At 37.4% G+C, this 13,941-nt stretch overlaps 2 protein-coding genes across 3 annotated transcripts; both read right to left on the bottom strand.

Moving 5' to 3' along the window:
• Nucleotides 1-1,001: 1,001 nt before the first annotated feature.
• LOC106162401 (uncharacterized) lies at nucleotides 1,002-3,841 on the bottom strand. The gene is made up of 2 exons (XM_013539695.2): nucleotides 3,594-3,841; nucleotides 1,002-2,434 (listed from the first exon to the last, which is right to left on the bottom strand). The coding sequence occupies exons 1-2, from the start codon at nucleotides 3,597-3,599 to the stop codon at nucleotides 1,349-1,351; spliced, it is 1,092 nt and encodes a 363-aa protein (XP_013395149.2). The 5' UTR covers nucleotides 3,600-3,841; the 3' UTR covers nucleotides 1,002-1,348.
• Nucleotides 3,842-6,942: 3,101 nt separating this feature from the next.
• Nucleotides 6,943-10,024, bottom strand: LOC106162402 (uncharacterized). Of its 2 annotated transcripts, XM_087012182.1 has the most exons (3): nucleotides 9,925-10,024; nucleotides 7,735-8,552; nucleotides 6,943-7,567 (listed from the first exon to the last, which is right to left on the bottom strand). In XM_087012182.1, the coding sequence occupies exon 2, from the start codon at nucleotides 8,520-8,522 to the stop codon at nucleotides 8,031-8,033; it is 492 nt and encodes a 163-aa protein (XP_086868308.1). In that variant the 5' UTR covers nucleotides 8,523-8,552; nucleotides 9,925-10,024; the 3' UTR covers nucleotides 6,943-7,567; nucleotides 7,735-8,030. The 2 variants fall into 2 exon arrangements, with proteins under 2 accessions (XP_086868308.1, XP_013395150.2); XM_013539696.2 differs by lacking the exon at nucleotides 9,925-10,024 and having other exon boundaries at nucleotides 7,735-8,555.
• Between the last annotated feature and the right edge of the window lie 3,917 nt (nucleotides 10,025-13,941).

Genomic DNA, 13,941 nt, shown 5'->3' with positions numbered 1-13,941 from the left:
TAGTTCTTTTAACATTTTCTTATTCATGTATGTCAAAGCTGTTTAAATAAAATACTTTTGTAGTTACCTGTGGTCTTTTTCGAGTTTTCACCACGTTTAATCCAGCCCATTGAAAATCAATGTGAAAATCTACCATGCATCTTGGACCCCATTCCCAGAGATTAGATCGATCGAACTAGATCGACCTAACTCCTTGGGGGTTCACGCTAATTAGCTGTCAGCCGAGCGGGCACGAAAGTTAATTACCCCCTTACAGCTTGTAGACATTTAAGCCGGATTATCTGACAGTAATCTAGTGAGACTCCCCACGGGGATAGATCGATCTAAAATCTATGGGAATGCGCCCTTGCAGTCAATAACGTACCGCGTTTTCATTGGCTAACTCTAAGGCTACATGACTTGCCTGAATTTTGATCTTATCATTCCTATCATGTGAAAATGATTTCATGTGAACAAGAAGTTACAGGGTGGGGGGTATACTACAAAAGTACCGAGGTTTCATGGTAAAAGGTCAGCTTTTCCACTTTTTCAGACCCCCTTTTGAAATTACTGGCTAAGGGCCTGCAATCACTGGCTACATCTGTTAATTACAGCGACAAATTGATGAAAAAAATTCTTCAGTGTTAATCTTATTTTTAAATACGGCCATATATTTTATTTTGTAGTGTATGTTGACACAACGAGGCTGGAAAACGGCAGAATTCCTTTTACTGGTACATGACACGACAACCTTTGTTACATTGCTTAACCAGTGCTGCCGTCTGGCGATTGTCTTAAAGAACTACGAGTCCAAGATTAAGACGTGAGACTTGCTGATTATTTCGTGAAGATTGTGGTCGGATTTTATATATCGTATTTTATATATCGTATTGTGTTATATTGCCACAAAAGTGAAATTTGAATTTCGCTAGACCTATTAGAAATTGCACAACATGACTATAGCTGTCAGCATGGTTTTCTGCTTTGTTTTTGTTTGTAGTCACCGATATAACATGCACAGATAATATTATAGTAATTTATTAAGATTGCAACCCAGAGGGCTGAAGTTGTACATAGAATGCTAAGAACATTATAATAACAATAAAATTAAATTTCACAGTTGCGCAATTATGTCGCAAAATTCGCGGTATATATGAAAATAAGGCTCTGGTGGCCTATTCAATTCTGGAATTGGTAAGAGTTTGCCTGTCACTGTATGTAAGTCTTTTCTTTCAACATAGAATTGTTCATATATAACTTGTCAAACTGTCGCTCGGTTTCATTTCTCCTAGGAAATTACAGCTTTTGAAAGGGGGGGGGGGGTTGAGTCATGATTTCTGATACACTGTTGGTGAGTGTCAATCTAAAATTACTTTGAACAAGTAAAAGAACTCAAATCAACAAGGACACGCAGAGCAACAATGGCCAAGCTCCCCAAGTAGAAAAAACGGTTTATCCAAGAGACCAACGTCTCCCACCAGTTCCAGTCGGTAGGCGCAGTACGTTTGCACCAATCTCTTTCGCATGTGCAGCGGTCTTCACATTTGACGAAGCATGTGGAACAGTAGCATCCGTGGTTTGGGATCATTTCATATAGGCAGCAAATATAGCAACACTGACAAAATACAACTTCACCCGTCTTTCTTATTGTTACCATGCGATAGCAACCGCTATTCTCTATTTTATAGTATGGTTTTCTACAGCAGGGGTTGCAATTAAACCAAATCCCAGCATCCGTTTCTAGGCTTCGAACAAATACGGAGAAAAAATCGGTGACTGCTGATGATTTTGCCAACTTAGTCAGCAGTTTAATTGTGTCGACTCCATCCGGTTCCCCACTGCAGAAGCAATGAAATACTAACGGTAAAATTCCTTGCGGTATTTTCGAAAGGAACAGTGTCAATATCTCAAATGGTTTTTTCAGCCTGAATTTGCCGAATATCCCTTTAACGTCCATGCTATTAGACCTGATTTGACGTATGTCTATGACAGTATCGTTTATAAAGTGCAAAAGTTGCAAGCAGGCAAGAACGGAGGCCAGTATTGTTAGGCCGAGCCACGCGTCTTCGGAACTTTTGCATTCATCACTCTTCGGCTCCACATAGAAACTCCAGTCTGCGTATAAATCCCAGACTGTAAAACCAATAGATAGGATACGCACAAACACGTCCCAACAGAGCCTCTTTTTCGTCTTGGGCTTTCTCTCACTCTTTTTCTTCTCTTTCTTCTGTCGCAAATGTTCGGCATTGAACCTATGTATGTTTGCATACCATTTTCTTGTCCCAGGTTTTCCTTCTATGACCGGCTTGTCTGCTGATGGGGGTTCGGTTATGACGTCACTCTGCCCAGTGTTTCTCATTTCAATATCTTGTTCTCTTCCAAAATGCCCATGGTTGTCAGATTCAAGCCCGTTATTGTCCCATCCATATACCCCGGGAACTTGCCTTCGAGCTGCCTAAAACAAAAAAAAAAGAGAGTAAAATGAACCAATGGATGTTATAGGGAAATATGAACCTGCCCTTAATAAAGGTGAAATTAAGTAGGGCAAACCATGTGTTGTTAACTCTCTGTTGCAGCACATTAGCGCGTGAAGCTCCATTTGTTTTGCTTCCCGAGGGAATTTACTGGTTTTTATGTATGGTTTTTCGTGAAATATCAAAATAATTAAATTTGTGAACAATGCTGTGCCAAAACATCTATAATGGTTCAAAGAAAAGGGCTGGAAAATGTAGCATTGGATCTCTTTAACTATAGGGACGTGAATAACATCCAAAATGTGAACTCCTTGCAAGAGAATGTAAAATCAATAGATTTTTGGACACTTAGCACTAGCAAAATGTAAGCCTCAATGATTTTGTATTTCTAAACAAATCAAAATGTTCTAATATGGAAACACGCTTTTCACTGGAATAAAGCATTGCAGAAAAACATTTCCTTGAAGCGAAAGGATATATAAAACTAAATAACCAAACGGGTGACGTCATAATTGCGATTTTGGGGTAACAACTGAAAAATCGGTTTCTCAAATTTCTACTTTACACCAACATCCGCGATCACCGTTTCAACGCCTATTTCATTACACCATTTACTACTCCAAAACCTGCCAGTGATTTTTCTTAGACGTCTTAGTTAAGATTTTAACGTTAATAAAGCAAAATAATGCCTTTGTTTAATGAAAATCTGTAATTAGGGGCTCAAAACACCATTATAGTAACATTTAAACAAAAATGACGACACTAGATTGTAGACCCTACACACTCGGTCAACTCTGCCATTTTTCGTGATAAAATCTTGGTCGATGATAAAGTCATTCCCCATACCGATTGCTATCTCACCTCAAAATAGAAAGGTGTTGAATAGACGATTAAAGTTTTGGCTTGCCCATGTGCCTATGTACATTGCAAAGAGAAATATAAACGCCGATATTTTTAATTTTCGAAGGTTTTTTCATTGTTTTAGATCAGCACAAAGATCGAGGCATTATTAAATGATTAAATGCAGGAAAACCTCATTTTCGATATCTGGATGATGATAAAGGATTACAATACCCTTAAGTCTCCAGGAGTTGAAATAAGTTACTGTAAACACCTGGGTTAAAAAGACGGCAAACTTACCGACATGTCTCTGTTCTTTGAGTGAACTTATACAACCAACCAATCGGGGTGCCCTGGCTTTTGTAAATTGTTCTGAAGAATTGTGACTCCTTTATTGTTGTTTGAAGTGATCCGCGCATGTGCGAATTCGTGGAAAGTTTATTTAAAGAAAAGTGTCATTTTACCGAGCCGACACTGTAAATACGGGTCTATTTTTCAGACAAAACAGATAGGTTTGTTGCTCACGGCACCAATACCGCGTCAATAGCCTTTTAATAGTACGGTTTGAACATCATCCATGGAAATAATAAAAAGAGTCAAACCGTTGTTTGGCATTACATCCTATGTAACATATATAACTTGACGCAGTTGGCTTACTGTAAATGTGAACCAAAGATAGGGGTCATGGCGTGGCGGATGTGCATCTTAACCCGGTAAAAAAATAAGAAAGAAAAAAGAACATAGTACATCAAACCTGCAACATTTTTTAAAAACAAGAGCAGTAACATCCTTTATCTGGTATTTATTCCCGAAGACAAAAAAGTAACACCACTGCCCCAAGAGGACGCCGTATTCAACAATAGTGAGGTAGCAACAACATGTTATTCTGTTGAAGCACTTCCCAGCACAGCAAGGACAACACATACAACTACTGGTATATCAGTACAACCAACCAATCGGAGGTGCCTTGGCTTTTGTATTGCTCTGGAGAATTGTGACTCCTTTATTGTTGTATGAAGTGATCCGCGCATGTGCGAATTCGTGAAAAGTTTATTTAAAGAAAAGTGTCATTTTACCTAGCCGACATTGTGAATACGGGTCTATATTTTCAAACAAAACAGTTAGGTTTGTTGCTCAAGGCACCAATACCGCGTCAATAACCTTTTAATAGTAAGGTTTTAACATCACCCATAGAAATAATGGAAAGAGTCAGACTGATGTTTGGTATTCCATCCAATGTGACACAGTTTTCTTAGTAGGCCCTATTTATTACTTAAAACACACTTTCAGCGTCCTTTATAGCCACTATATCATTTACTTAAAAGTTTCTTTCTGGGCCATTTGAACACGCACAATCACTGCGTATCTGGGTGATATATTTTTGTAGTCAGTATCCATGCACCTATAACTAGCTAATGTCGTAAAAAAAATTTAATGTCTGATGTTAAATGTCTTATTTAGATTTTTAACTAAAAGAATTAAATTTCGTAAGTCAAAATTCGATATCAGATAAGTCTCTAGGAATATTGCAGTATAACTCTCACTGCACCATTAGCGCTGTACATGTGACTCCAGAAGTGTCGCGACGATTCCGAAACGCCCAGTCTGGACCCTCCTTAGCACTCCTATTGACGGTTCTGATATGTAACGGCTGTTAGCACCGCCAGTACATATCTTATTTTGATTATACTATAGCATAATTTTTGGGTTCATGCACTGTATTAAACAAAGCTAGATTATTCGAACGAAGTGTGTGGTTTTACAAATGTAGCCTATTATTTTATACAATAAAACATCAGTTTTCATTTTAAATGGCAGGCCTGAATTGAGAGCGTTGGCAACGGGGAAGAGCAGTGTTGTATCCAAGCCCACAGGTGTTGATTATGCTGGTCTGCACATTCCAAGCTTAATTGTAATTTTGATCTGATTCGTTTATTTTATGATGATTTAGCTAGGACAAACAGTTAACCGTTGTACAACTTCAAGCATTGGGCATTGGATTTGGCTACCCTCCCTCCCTTCTCCCTTGTGTGTGTGTGTGTGGGGGGGGGGGGGGTATGCCGTTTTCACGTATTCTTGCCATGTATTGACAATATCACTAAAAAAATTGTTGTAGCTGGTTTTTAGTCTTATTGGCTTCAAACTTTTTATTTTTCATTTTTTCTTGTATAAGTTCTGAAAAGTAAAGATAAAGTCATCCAGATTTGCTCATGATTTTCTAAATTAGAGACAACATTGCTAACAAAAATGACCTAATCTCTAGCGCGATGTTTCCTCCGTAAAGACTGCTATCTGTACAATTTTTTTATCAATTCCATATTCTTACTTTGTAAATAGGATAGTATGGTCATAATTATGAAAGAAAAGATAAGTCTCGATATCATATATGTTTTTAGGATAAAGTTTGACATCTAACTTCAGACAGTATACCCTTTTGGGCCTTCACTATAAACAATTTTATTTTTAACCATCCCGATGACAATACATTTTTATATTGATAATGTTATATACCGTACAAAAATATAGGTTAAAGATTAACAGAATTGGAATCAGCTTTCCATGTAATCACGTTTGATTGCCAATAACAAAATTGTCTTACAATGAACTTCTGACCATTTACAGATTACGAAAATTGCATCTAAAAGTGGATTATATTATAGCAGTGTAGAAATACTTAGAAAAAGTACTTTGAATTCTCTCAATAGAAACATGTGCTTCAAACAAATCATTAATTCATTAAAGGGATAATAACTCTTTGTATGAGATCTATATTTCACAATAAAAACCTTGTGAATAACTCGTAGAAATATAATATATTCTGTTTTACCACAAAAACAGCAGTTATAGCTTTTATTCTGATATCTGAACTTGTCTTTAGACCACGTGACCTCCATTGATGTCTATACTCTGTTAAAATCTCTTAAGAGATTTTAACAAAAAACCAAACTTTTTAGAAAAAAACCAGGGACTAACTTTGAATGTAAAAATGGATTCATTAACCATTGGTAAGTATGGGAAAATTGTTGTTTACTCCAGGAAAATTCATTTTTTGGCCGAAACGAAGAGTTATTATTGCTTTAACGGTATTGGACTGATATAAAAAAAATTCAACTAAACTGTCTTTCTATTTGAAGGAGGACAGCACACTGGAAAGCGCAGCAGGCATATTGAAAGAATGGAAAAATCCTAATAAGGAAAAAAATGGGTGACAGATAAAAATAAATATAATATCTATATCAAAACAAGTATTTAATTCAAATATTAGTGCAAATCTTTAGGCATGCAGTGTTAGATAAATTTCATATCTGGTTTGTATATGAAACACAATTGGTTTTTACTACGAGTCTTTGAGTAGGAAAACGAACTAGGTAATAAAAATCAAAGTCTACATAATGTCGTTTTTGTTACAATAACAGCATTAGGGGAGACCGGGGCTAGTTGGACCCCGGGGTAAGTTGTCCCCCATCAAGTCTCTTTAATAAAGTTACCTTAAGATGCTAAATTATTTCATTTGGACTGAATGCCGACGCTTTCTTAGCACTATTGGATATGGTCACTTTACAAAATGATGTGATCAATTCTTTTACCCCATAGTTACTTTGTCATAAATTGATGGGGGGGGGGGGGAACTTACCCCGGGGTCCAACTAGCCCCGGTCTCCCCTTAAGTGAAAGTTACGAAGGCTATGTCCCATGTACGTCACACACACTGATTGCCGGAGAGGTGACGTATGCTGCCATAAGAAGAGGAACTTCTGCGCACGTGGGACCTTCTAGCTCCCTTCATCTTTATCCAAAATTTTATGTAAATGAACTCTTTGGCATCAAGCCACATTGCTTTTAATTCTTCCCTGTATGGGCGGGCACTCAAGCAGTAAAGAAAGAAATTCGAGGCATGATTCATGTAAAATAATAGTATGAAAACTGTGTAAATCATAGAAAACTTTGCTCTCTCGTAATCGGTAGTAGACCCATATATTTTGATAATATTAGCCTGAATCATGTTGAATCCCGTTGTCACGATCCAGTATGCCACTGTAACGGAGATGAGCATTCTAGTGACGCTCTTCTGTTCTTCGACTTGCCAGTCTCTATATACACCGGAGTCTGGGGTTGGTATGGAGGGTTCCGGTACTTGCGACCCTTTCTTCTTATTATCTTTCCAGACGGCACACACTAGCCTGGTGTTAATGATTGGCAAGCCGAAAAAAGGAATGATCCAATATATCACTAGAGCCACCCATTTGTATGCCGAATAGTAATCCCCGACCTCGCCTAAAAAGCAAATTATAAACATTCTGTGTATAGCCTATCATTGTCCTAAAAAATAACAAGTCTTGTAAATTATTGTGCATCGTTTTAAGCTCAACCACAAATCTTACTGATATACTGGCTAATGTACATGTTGCACATGGATGAATATTTCACTGTAGCTAGCTTACCTGAATTTTCATTGTGTATTTTCAGGAGGTCTGGGGAATCGTGGTAAATATTCCAGCATATCTGCCGCCCACACTCAAAGAAATAAATATCAAATAAAGGGATAGGGATGTTCAAAATGATGAGGAAAACCGCGATCACAAAGATGTAAATCCGAGTCTTCCTAATTGAGAAAAACACCTCGTGTTTTGGCGTGTTAATATGCCTGAGGAGTCTCTCCCCGCTCATCAACATTATCATACACGCACTCATTTCAGGCGCGAAATACACCGTGAATACAGTCAGACCACAGAGCCCTCTACCCTCTACTGGCTGTAACCGCTGGATGAAGGAGCTCGTACTCGACCCAGTAGAAGATGCCGTTGATCAAGGTACAGCAGTCAGCGACAGCCAAAGCTATCATGATATTACAAGTGGCCACTCTGCGTAATTCCCGCCTCAACAGGACGCACATACAAAGCACGTTGAAGAACAAACCCACAAAGTATATTATCGGCCGCCCTATAACACGCATATAGTCTGCAGCAGCGACCAACGTGTTGTTGGGGAGATAGTCGATGCGAAGGCGAGCGGTCGTGACGGCTTGGTTGAACAGAATTTCTCCGCACTTGTTGGCGTGAGAGCCGTTTCCTATAGGATACCACCGAGAATTCCCCATCTTGTACTCTGGGTCACCGTTGTCTTCTATAAAGACGGACATTTCTCCTTCTGGGTCCAGTAAAACATTGGCGGCCAGCGACCAAGACAGCATCTGGTTTATTATTATTATTGTCACAAGCAAGCTTTCCATTGTTGATGAACCACTGATATCACAGCTGGGCTTAAAAATAAAAACAATAGAATTATAAAGATGGTAATGCTCGTGATAAAAAATTATTTGTATAACAATTCTGATAAGTATAAAACATAGGCTACAGTATATAAATAACGGTAGTGATAAATATTTCAATGATAGTGACTTATATTCACTTAAAGAACAATGAGAAATTATCAATAATTTATCTGAAATTTAGGCACTGGTGATGTATATCAATTTTTTATTAAGAACAACACTAACAGTACTATAAAATTGCCATATAAATATTTTAGAGGCCTCTCTATAAAGTTAGCCTTTCTTTTTTTCAGGTGACCAGTAGTATCTTCATTATTCTCCAGTCAACATTTTGACGAGTTCCACAGATTTTACAAAGAACATGCTTCATGTTTATCAAACATGTTTATCAAACTTTATTGGCATTTACATGTATGATGGTGCAGTGCTAATATCATTATTATTGACGAGGTCAGGTAAATCACCTGATGCTCTCATTGCTATTATTGATCAACAACGCAAGGGGAGGGGAGTGATTTTATAGGAGGACCTCTCTAAAAAGTTAGCCTTTTCCTTTCTCCCAGACGATCAAACGTCCTTCTGTCAGCATAATCACGTTTTACAAATAACATGCATTGTTAGGTCTCCACCACCGCCACTACCAAAATTATTTCTCGGTCAATGCGGTACTGACACCGTTATTTATCTCTAGTTGCCACCTTCACAGGTGACTTCAGTTATACGTGCCCCGGAAACCAATGATGTAAGTAAAAATAGAACAAGTATGATATTAACACATAGCGTGATGTTTCTTACCTGTTGTAAAGTAAACTAACAAGAAATTTGTAGCGAATGTGAAAGTACTCATTTCCCCGCTTTAAACATTAAATGCTGTTGGTATTTGGTTATAACACTGGGTAATGATGACAAAGATATACATGGGCATAAATAACATATGAAATTGAAGCCTACTATTGTCAGTTTTACCTTATTTCCTTCGTCCCAATCATGACCTGTAATCATTTTCAAATGCTTATTTTCACACACACGTTTTTCCCATTTCAGGATTTTAAGACTTGGCTACAGCTGCACCCCTCCCTTCCTCTGCAAACCCAGAATATAACCGTTAATTGAAGGGTATAAGAAATTACACAGTGGAGTTTGTGGTCATGCTCTTCCTTGCCTTCCCCCTTATATTGGAACTAAAAGATTTTTATCAATGCACTTGTGAACGCGGTCATGGTATCAAACTGTTAACTAACTGACCAACAAATATACAGGCTCGACTATACCCGATTCCGTGAAAAAATGAGCGATTAAAACTCATACATTATCGTTGCTTGATACAGAAAAGATTATACAACTACTGTATATTCCTTACCTGTAAAATGCTTCATCAAACAGAAAGAGGAAGATGAGGCATATCAACTTGTAAGTGCCTTATCCGTGGGACCTTGTACTAGCATATGCGACTACTTCCGCGTATATGGGCTTACAAACGTGTTTTTATCGTTCTTTTCAAAGATTATTTTTCCATGTCGATTGCAAGTGTGAAAATGAAGTCTCATTTAAGACCACAAAGCTTTTTTTTTTTTTTTTTTTTTACAATTTCCTACAACTATATGGCTACCGTGAAGACACTAACATTTCTTCTCAAAATTGGCTGAATAAAAAAAAACGCAAAAGGAGATTACCTAACTCCCCTAAGAACCCTTACATGGCATATCCTATCCGTGAACTTTTGACCTACTTTTACATAGTTTTCACTCTCCTACACACGCTGACTTTGTAGGGTATCAATAGCAAAGGGGGCGTATTGGTGGTGGTGGGGTTCTAATGTGACTGTTCTTTTTTCAAGAAGATATATTTCTTTTTTTGATCGTGCTATAGCATATTTTTGGGTTCATGCACACAGCTACTAAGTCTATGGTATTATAAACTTTGTATTTTATACTAGGGAGGTCAGGTCACACCGCTCACGCAGTCGAAAACGGGAAGAAATCTAACCTCGCTGTTTGTTTTCCATCATAACTTCCAAGATTTGGGTCCTATGATAAATATGAAAATATATTTAAAAAGTGCATTGAATGGCCTTTCTAACAATATGTGTAACAATGTATTATGTCTCCGTTGTAAGCCTCCAGCCACGAAAATGCTGCGAGAAATCGCCGGTGATTTCACTTCCTCGTTTGGTACCCGCTATTTACGAATTTTGCTCAACCTGCGCGTCTCGCGCCTTTTTTCCAAAATGGAAACTGAACAACAAATACAGCTTCAAGCAAACGAAACTGAATAAAGAAAATACACACTCATGATTTTGACTGATGCGTTACAGTGCATGGCAGGACTATGTGAAAATGACATACACCCTCCCCTACACATACACTAAACACACACACACACACACACACAGAGAGAGAGAGAGAGAGAGAGAGAGAGAGAGAGAGATTGGGGCGGTCTCAATTCAGGTCTTTTATCAAAAAAAATGTTTTATTGTATAAATAGGGAGGTCAGGTCAACTTTGATAGTAACTTAAATATCAGCCAAAGTGATCTCATCTGATAGAGCAACTCATGAGCTTTCCAAAACATTTTATTTTTTGGAAAATCGAGCAAGCCAATCAAAATTTATTAAATTTTCAAGAATGCTAGTCGGCCACAAAATTTTGAAAAAGTCTTGTATACAAGCATATGTAACAGTGGAAGCCAAAAGTGTCACCTAATTGCCCAATCAATTAAACAAAATTGGCATAACTTTTGAATGGAGTAAAACATCCATTTGAAATTTTCTGGAAAGTTACACTATGCCAAGAAGAATCTGACAAGAAAAAAATTCTGTAATTTATCCATTATTTCCATGGCAACCATTGCTAAATATCAATGGAGGTTGATACAATTTTTTTATTTTTCAACCCAAGGCTTCAGCTTCACTGCCCAAAGGCTACTTTTGGATGAAAATGATTCTTAATAATGTGCCATCACTAAAAACAAAAATCATGGCTTCTAATGTATCTGTTGCTATGGAAATCGTCATTATGATAGCTGTTGCTATGGTAACAGTTTGTATTATATATTACATGTCATCATGAATTTTTAAACTGAATATGAAGTGGGAAACACTCTTGGCACTCAGTTTATGAATTTAAGTTAAATAGTAAACAAATACTATGTCATTGTTGCCATGGCAACCAATATTACAATGACAATTGCATATACGAGGTTTATAACTAGTAAAAATGCCAGAATGCACAATGAAAATAATAATATCCGATTTTGGTAAGTTATAATTTTGCCAAAAAAATTTAATTGATATTGGACATCATAGCAGGTAGGTAATACAAAAACCAATAAAATAAACTCTATATTCTTGAATTGCAGACGTTTTATCAATATCAATGGGTTTCGTGAACAATTCAAAGGTTTTTTGATTAGATATTCTGATATCTTGATCCTCTTTGGGTGCTGAAAGTGCAGTTGCTTTTTCATCAGCAGAACAGCTTGGTGCGTCCGCCATTTTGTTTGCGGTAAGATCAAAGTCACTGATATTCTAACAGCTGTTACGGCTCTGTCTTATCAAAAAATGATAAATAAATAATTAAATTGAACCAAGAATTAGTTAAATTATCTAGGTAGGGGTTACAGAATTTTCAGAACTTCGTTACTCTAACTATAAAACACGATTAAAAACTTTACAAGCTAGTTGTGTTTGCTGTTTTCTGTTAAATCAACTTCTGTAACCCCTCAGTCGAACGGTTGGTTCATTCTCTGCATGAATATGTGGCCAAATACGAGGAAATAAATCCGGGTCACTTTAAAAAAGGGGGGCTTTATAGAGACAATGAATATCTCAACGAATATTAGAGTCTTGTTTTATTAATTATTACGTAATCTTCAAGACGTTAACCTTTTCACGCACTTCTAACTTCGTGTTCCTTTTCCATGCATCATACGCCACTTATACCAGTAGTTTGCTTGTTTATTCTTGTTTTGGTACCTGAAGAAGGTTCACAAGCCCAAAGCCAAAAGCTCGGGCTTTTTTCTTTTTTATCTTTTATTGCGTTTCCAATAAAATTTTTTCGTAAAGATACGGAAGATGCGGTCGAATGAGAATTTGTAGTTTCATTTATCAGTCATAACAGTTAATTATCATAAAAGAGATTTGTTATCTGATTCTGGTCCGAGGATTGTGAATTCGGCCAGAGACAACCGGAGAGACACGAAATTCAGACTCATTTTTAGACCTTCGTTACTGTGGCTCGAAACACCATCTCACATTTGCCTATAAGTTTAATTTCAATAAAGTAGAAAATTAAGATACTTTTTTGGAAGCAAGTATAATGTCTAACGTCAGAAAATGTATAGTATGTTTTTCTTAGATAACGCAATAAATAACTCGCAGCTACTTTTTTTAAAAAGCTGAAAAATCATTCGTGGCGTATTTTTGCTCTAGATCATTAATTTTAGTTGCTTAAATGTTTTGAAATATTATCTTCTTCTTCATGTGCCATCACCGATTCGGTGTTTGACGAACGATGATATTTTGCCAAAGGGTTCTATTTCTCGCCCAATGACCATAGGTGTCTTGTTGGTAATTTAGAATTGTCAGGAAAGGACTTTCGTTGTCTGTCTGTCACGTTTGAAATATTTTAGACATTTATTAAATCTTCGTTTTAGTTAAAACAAGGACGGAAGGCCCCGTTAGATATTTTCCTAACCCGTAACAGCCACTTAGGCTTCATTCACATGGAAAGTCTATTTTCGAAATTCTATTTTCTATTCGCGGTATGTTTTGTGATCACGGTCTGTGCCCTGAATATCCCGCTGCGTGATTACTGGCAGCACGAGCCAGTTACTTATACAAAGCTGTAATTAATTCTCGGCTGTGCTCGGAGGAGATTCTGATACCTTGACGCATGCGCAGTAGTGTCTCTAAGCTGTGGAGTTCATCGGTTTAGGTGTGACGACTCAAACATACAGACGCGAAATATGCACAAAATCGACAAACACATTTTTCAAAGCAATCGCGGTCGCCATTAACTTGCTAAATTGCTAAATTTCTTCGCGCTGCCAGTAATTACGCCGCGGGATATTCAGGGCACAGACCGTGATCACTAAACATACCGCGAATAGAAAATAGAATTTAGAAAATAGACTTTCCATGTGAATGAAGCCTTATCATTCTCCGAGATGTGAAGCACCCCATTCCTGTGAATCGTGAATTGCGGGTTTCTATCTCACGTCCTTAGTGGAACGAAGTCATTATATATACTAGGTGATAGTTATTTTCAGCTCGCCAGACTAGCTTTTTCAGTGAGATACGAATAAAGTTTTTAATTAATATGTGTGATTTGATGGTTTTATTTTTTGTGGCCGTGAACTGTGATCACTACCCCCCCCCC

This window comes from Lingula anatina, chromosome 4, assembly GCF_051362555.1.
Source record: "Lingula anatina isolate TDL-2025a chromosome 4, LinAna3.0, whole genome shotgun sequence".
In the NCBI taxonomy this organism is placed as follows: domain Eukaryota; kingdom Metazoa; phylum Brachiopoda; class Lingulata; order Lingulida; family Lingulidae; genus Lingula; species Lingula anatina.
This window is presented reverse-complemented; position numbering and strand designations above follow the sequence as displayed.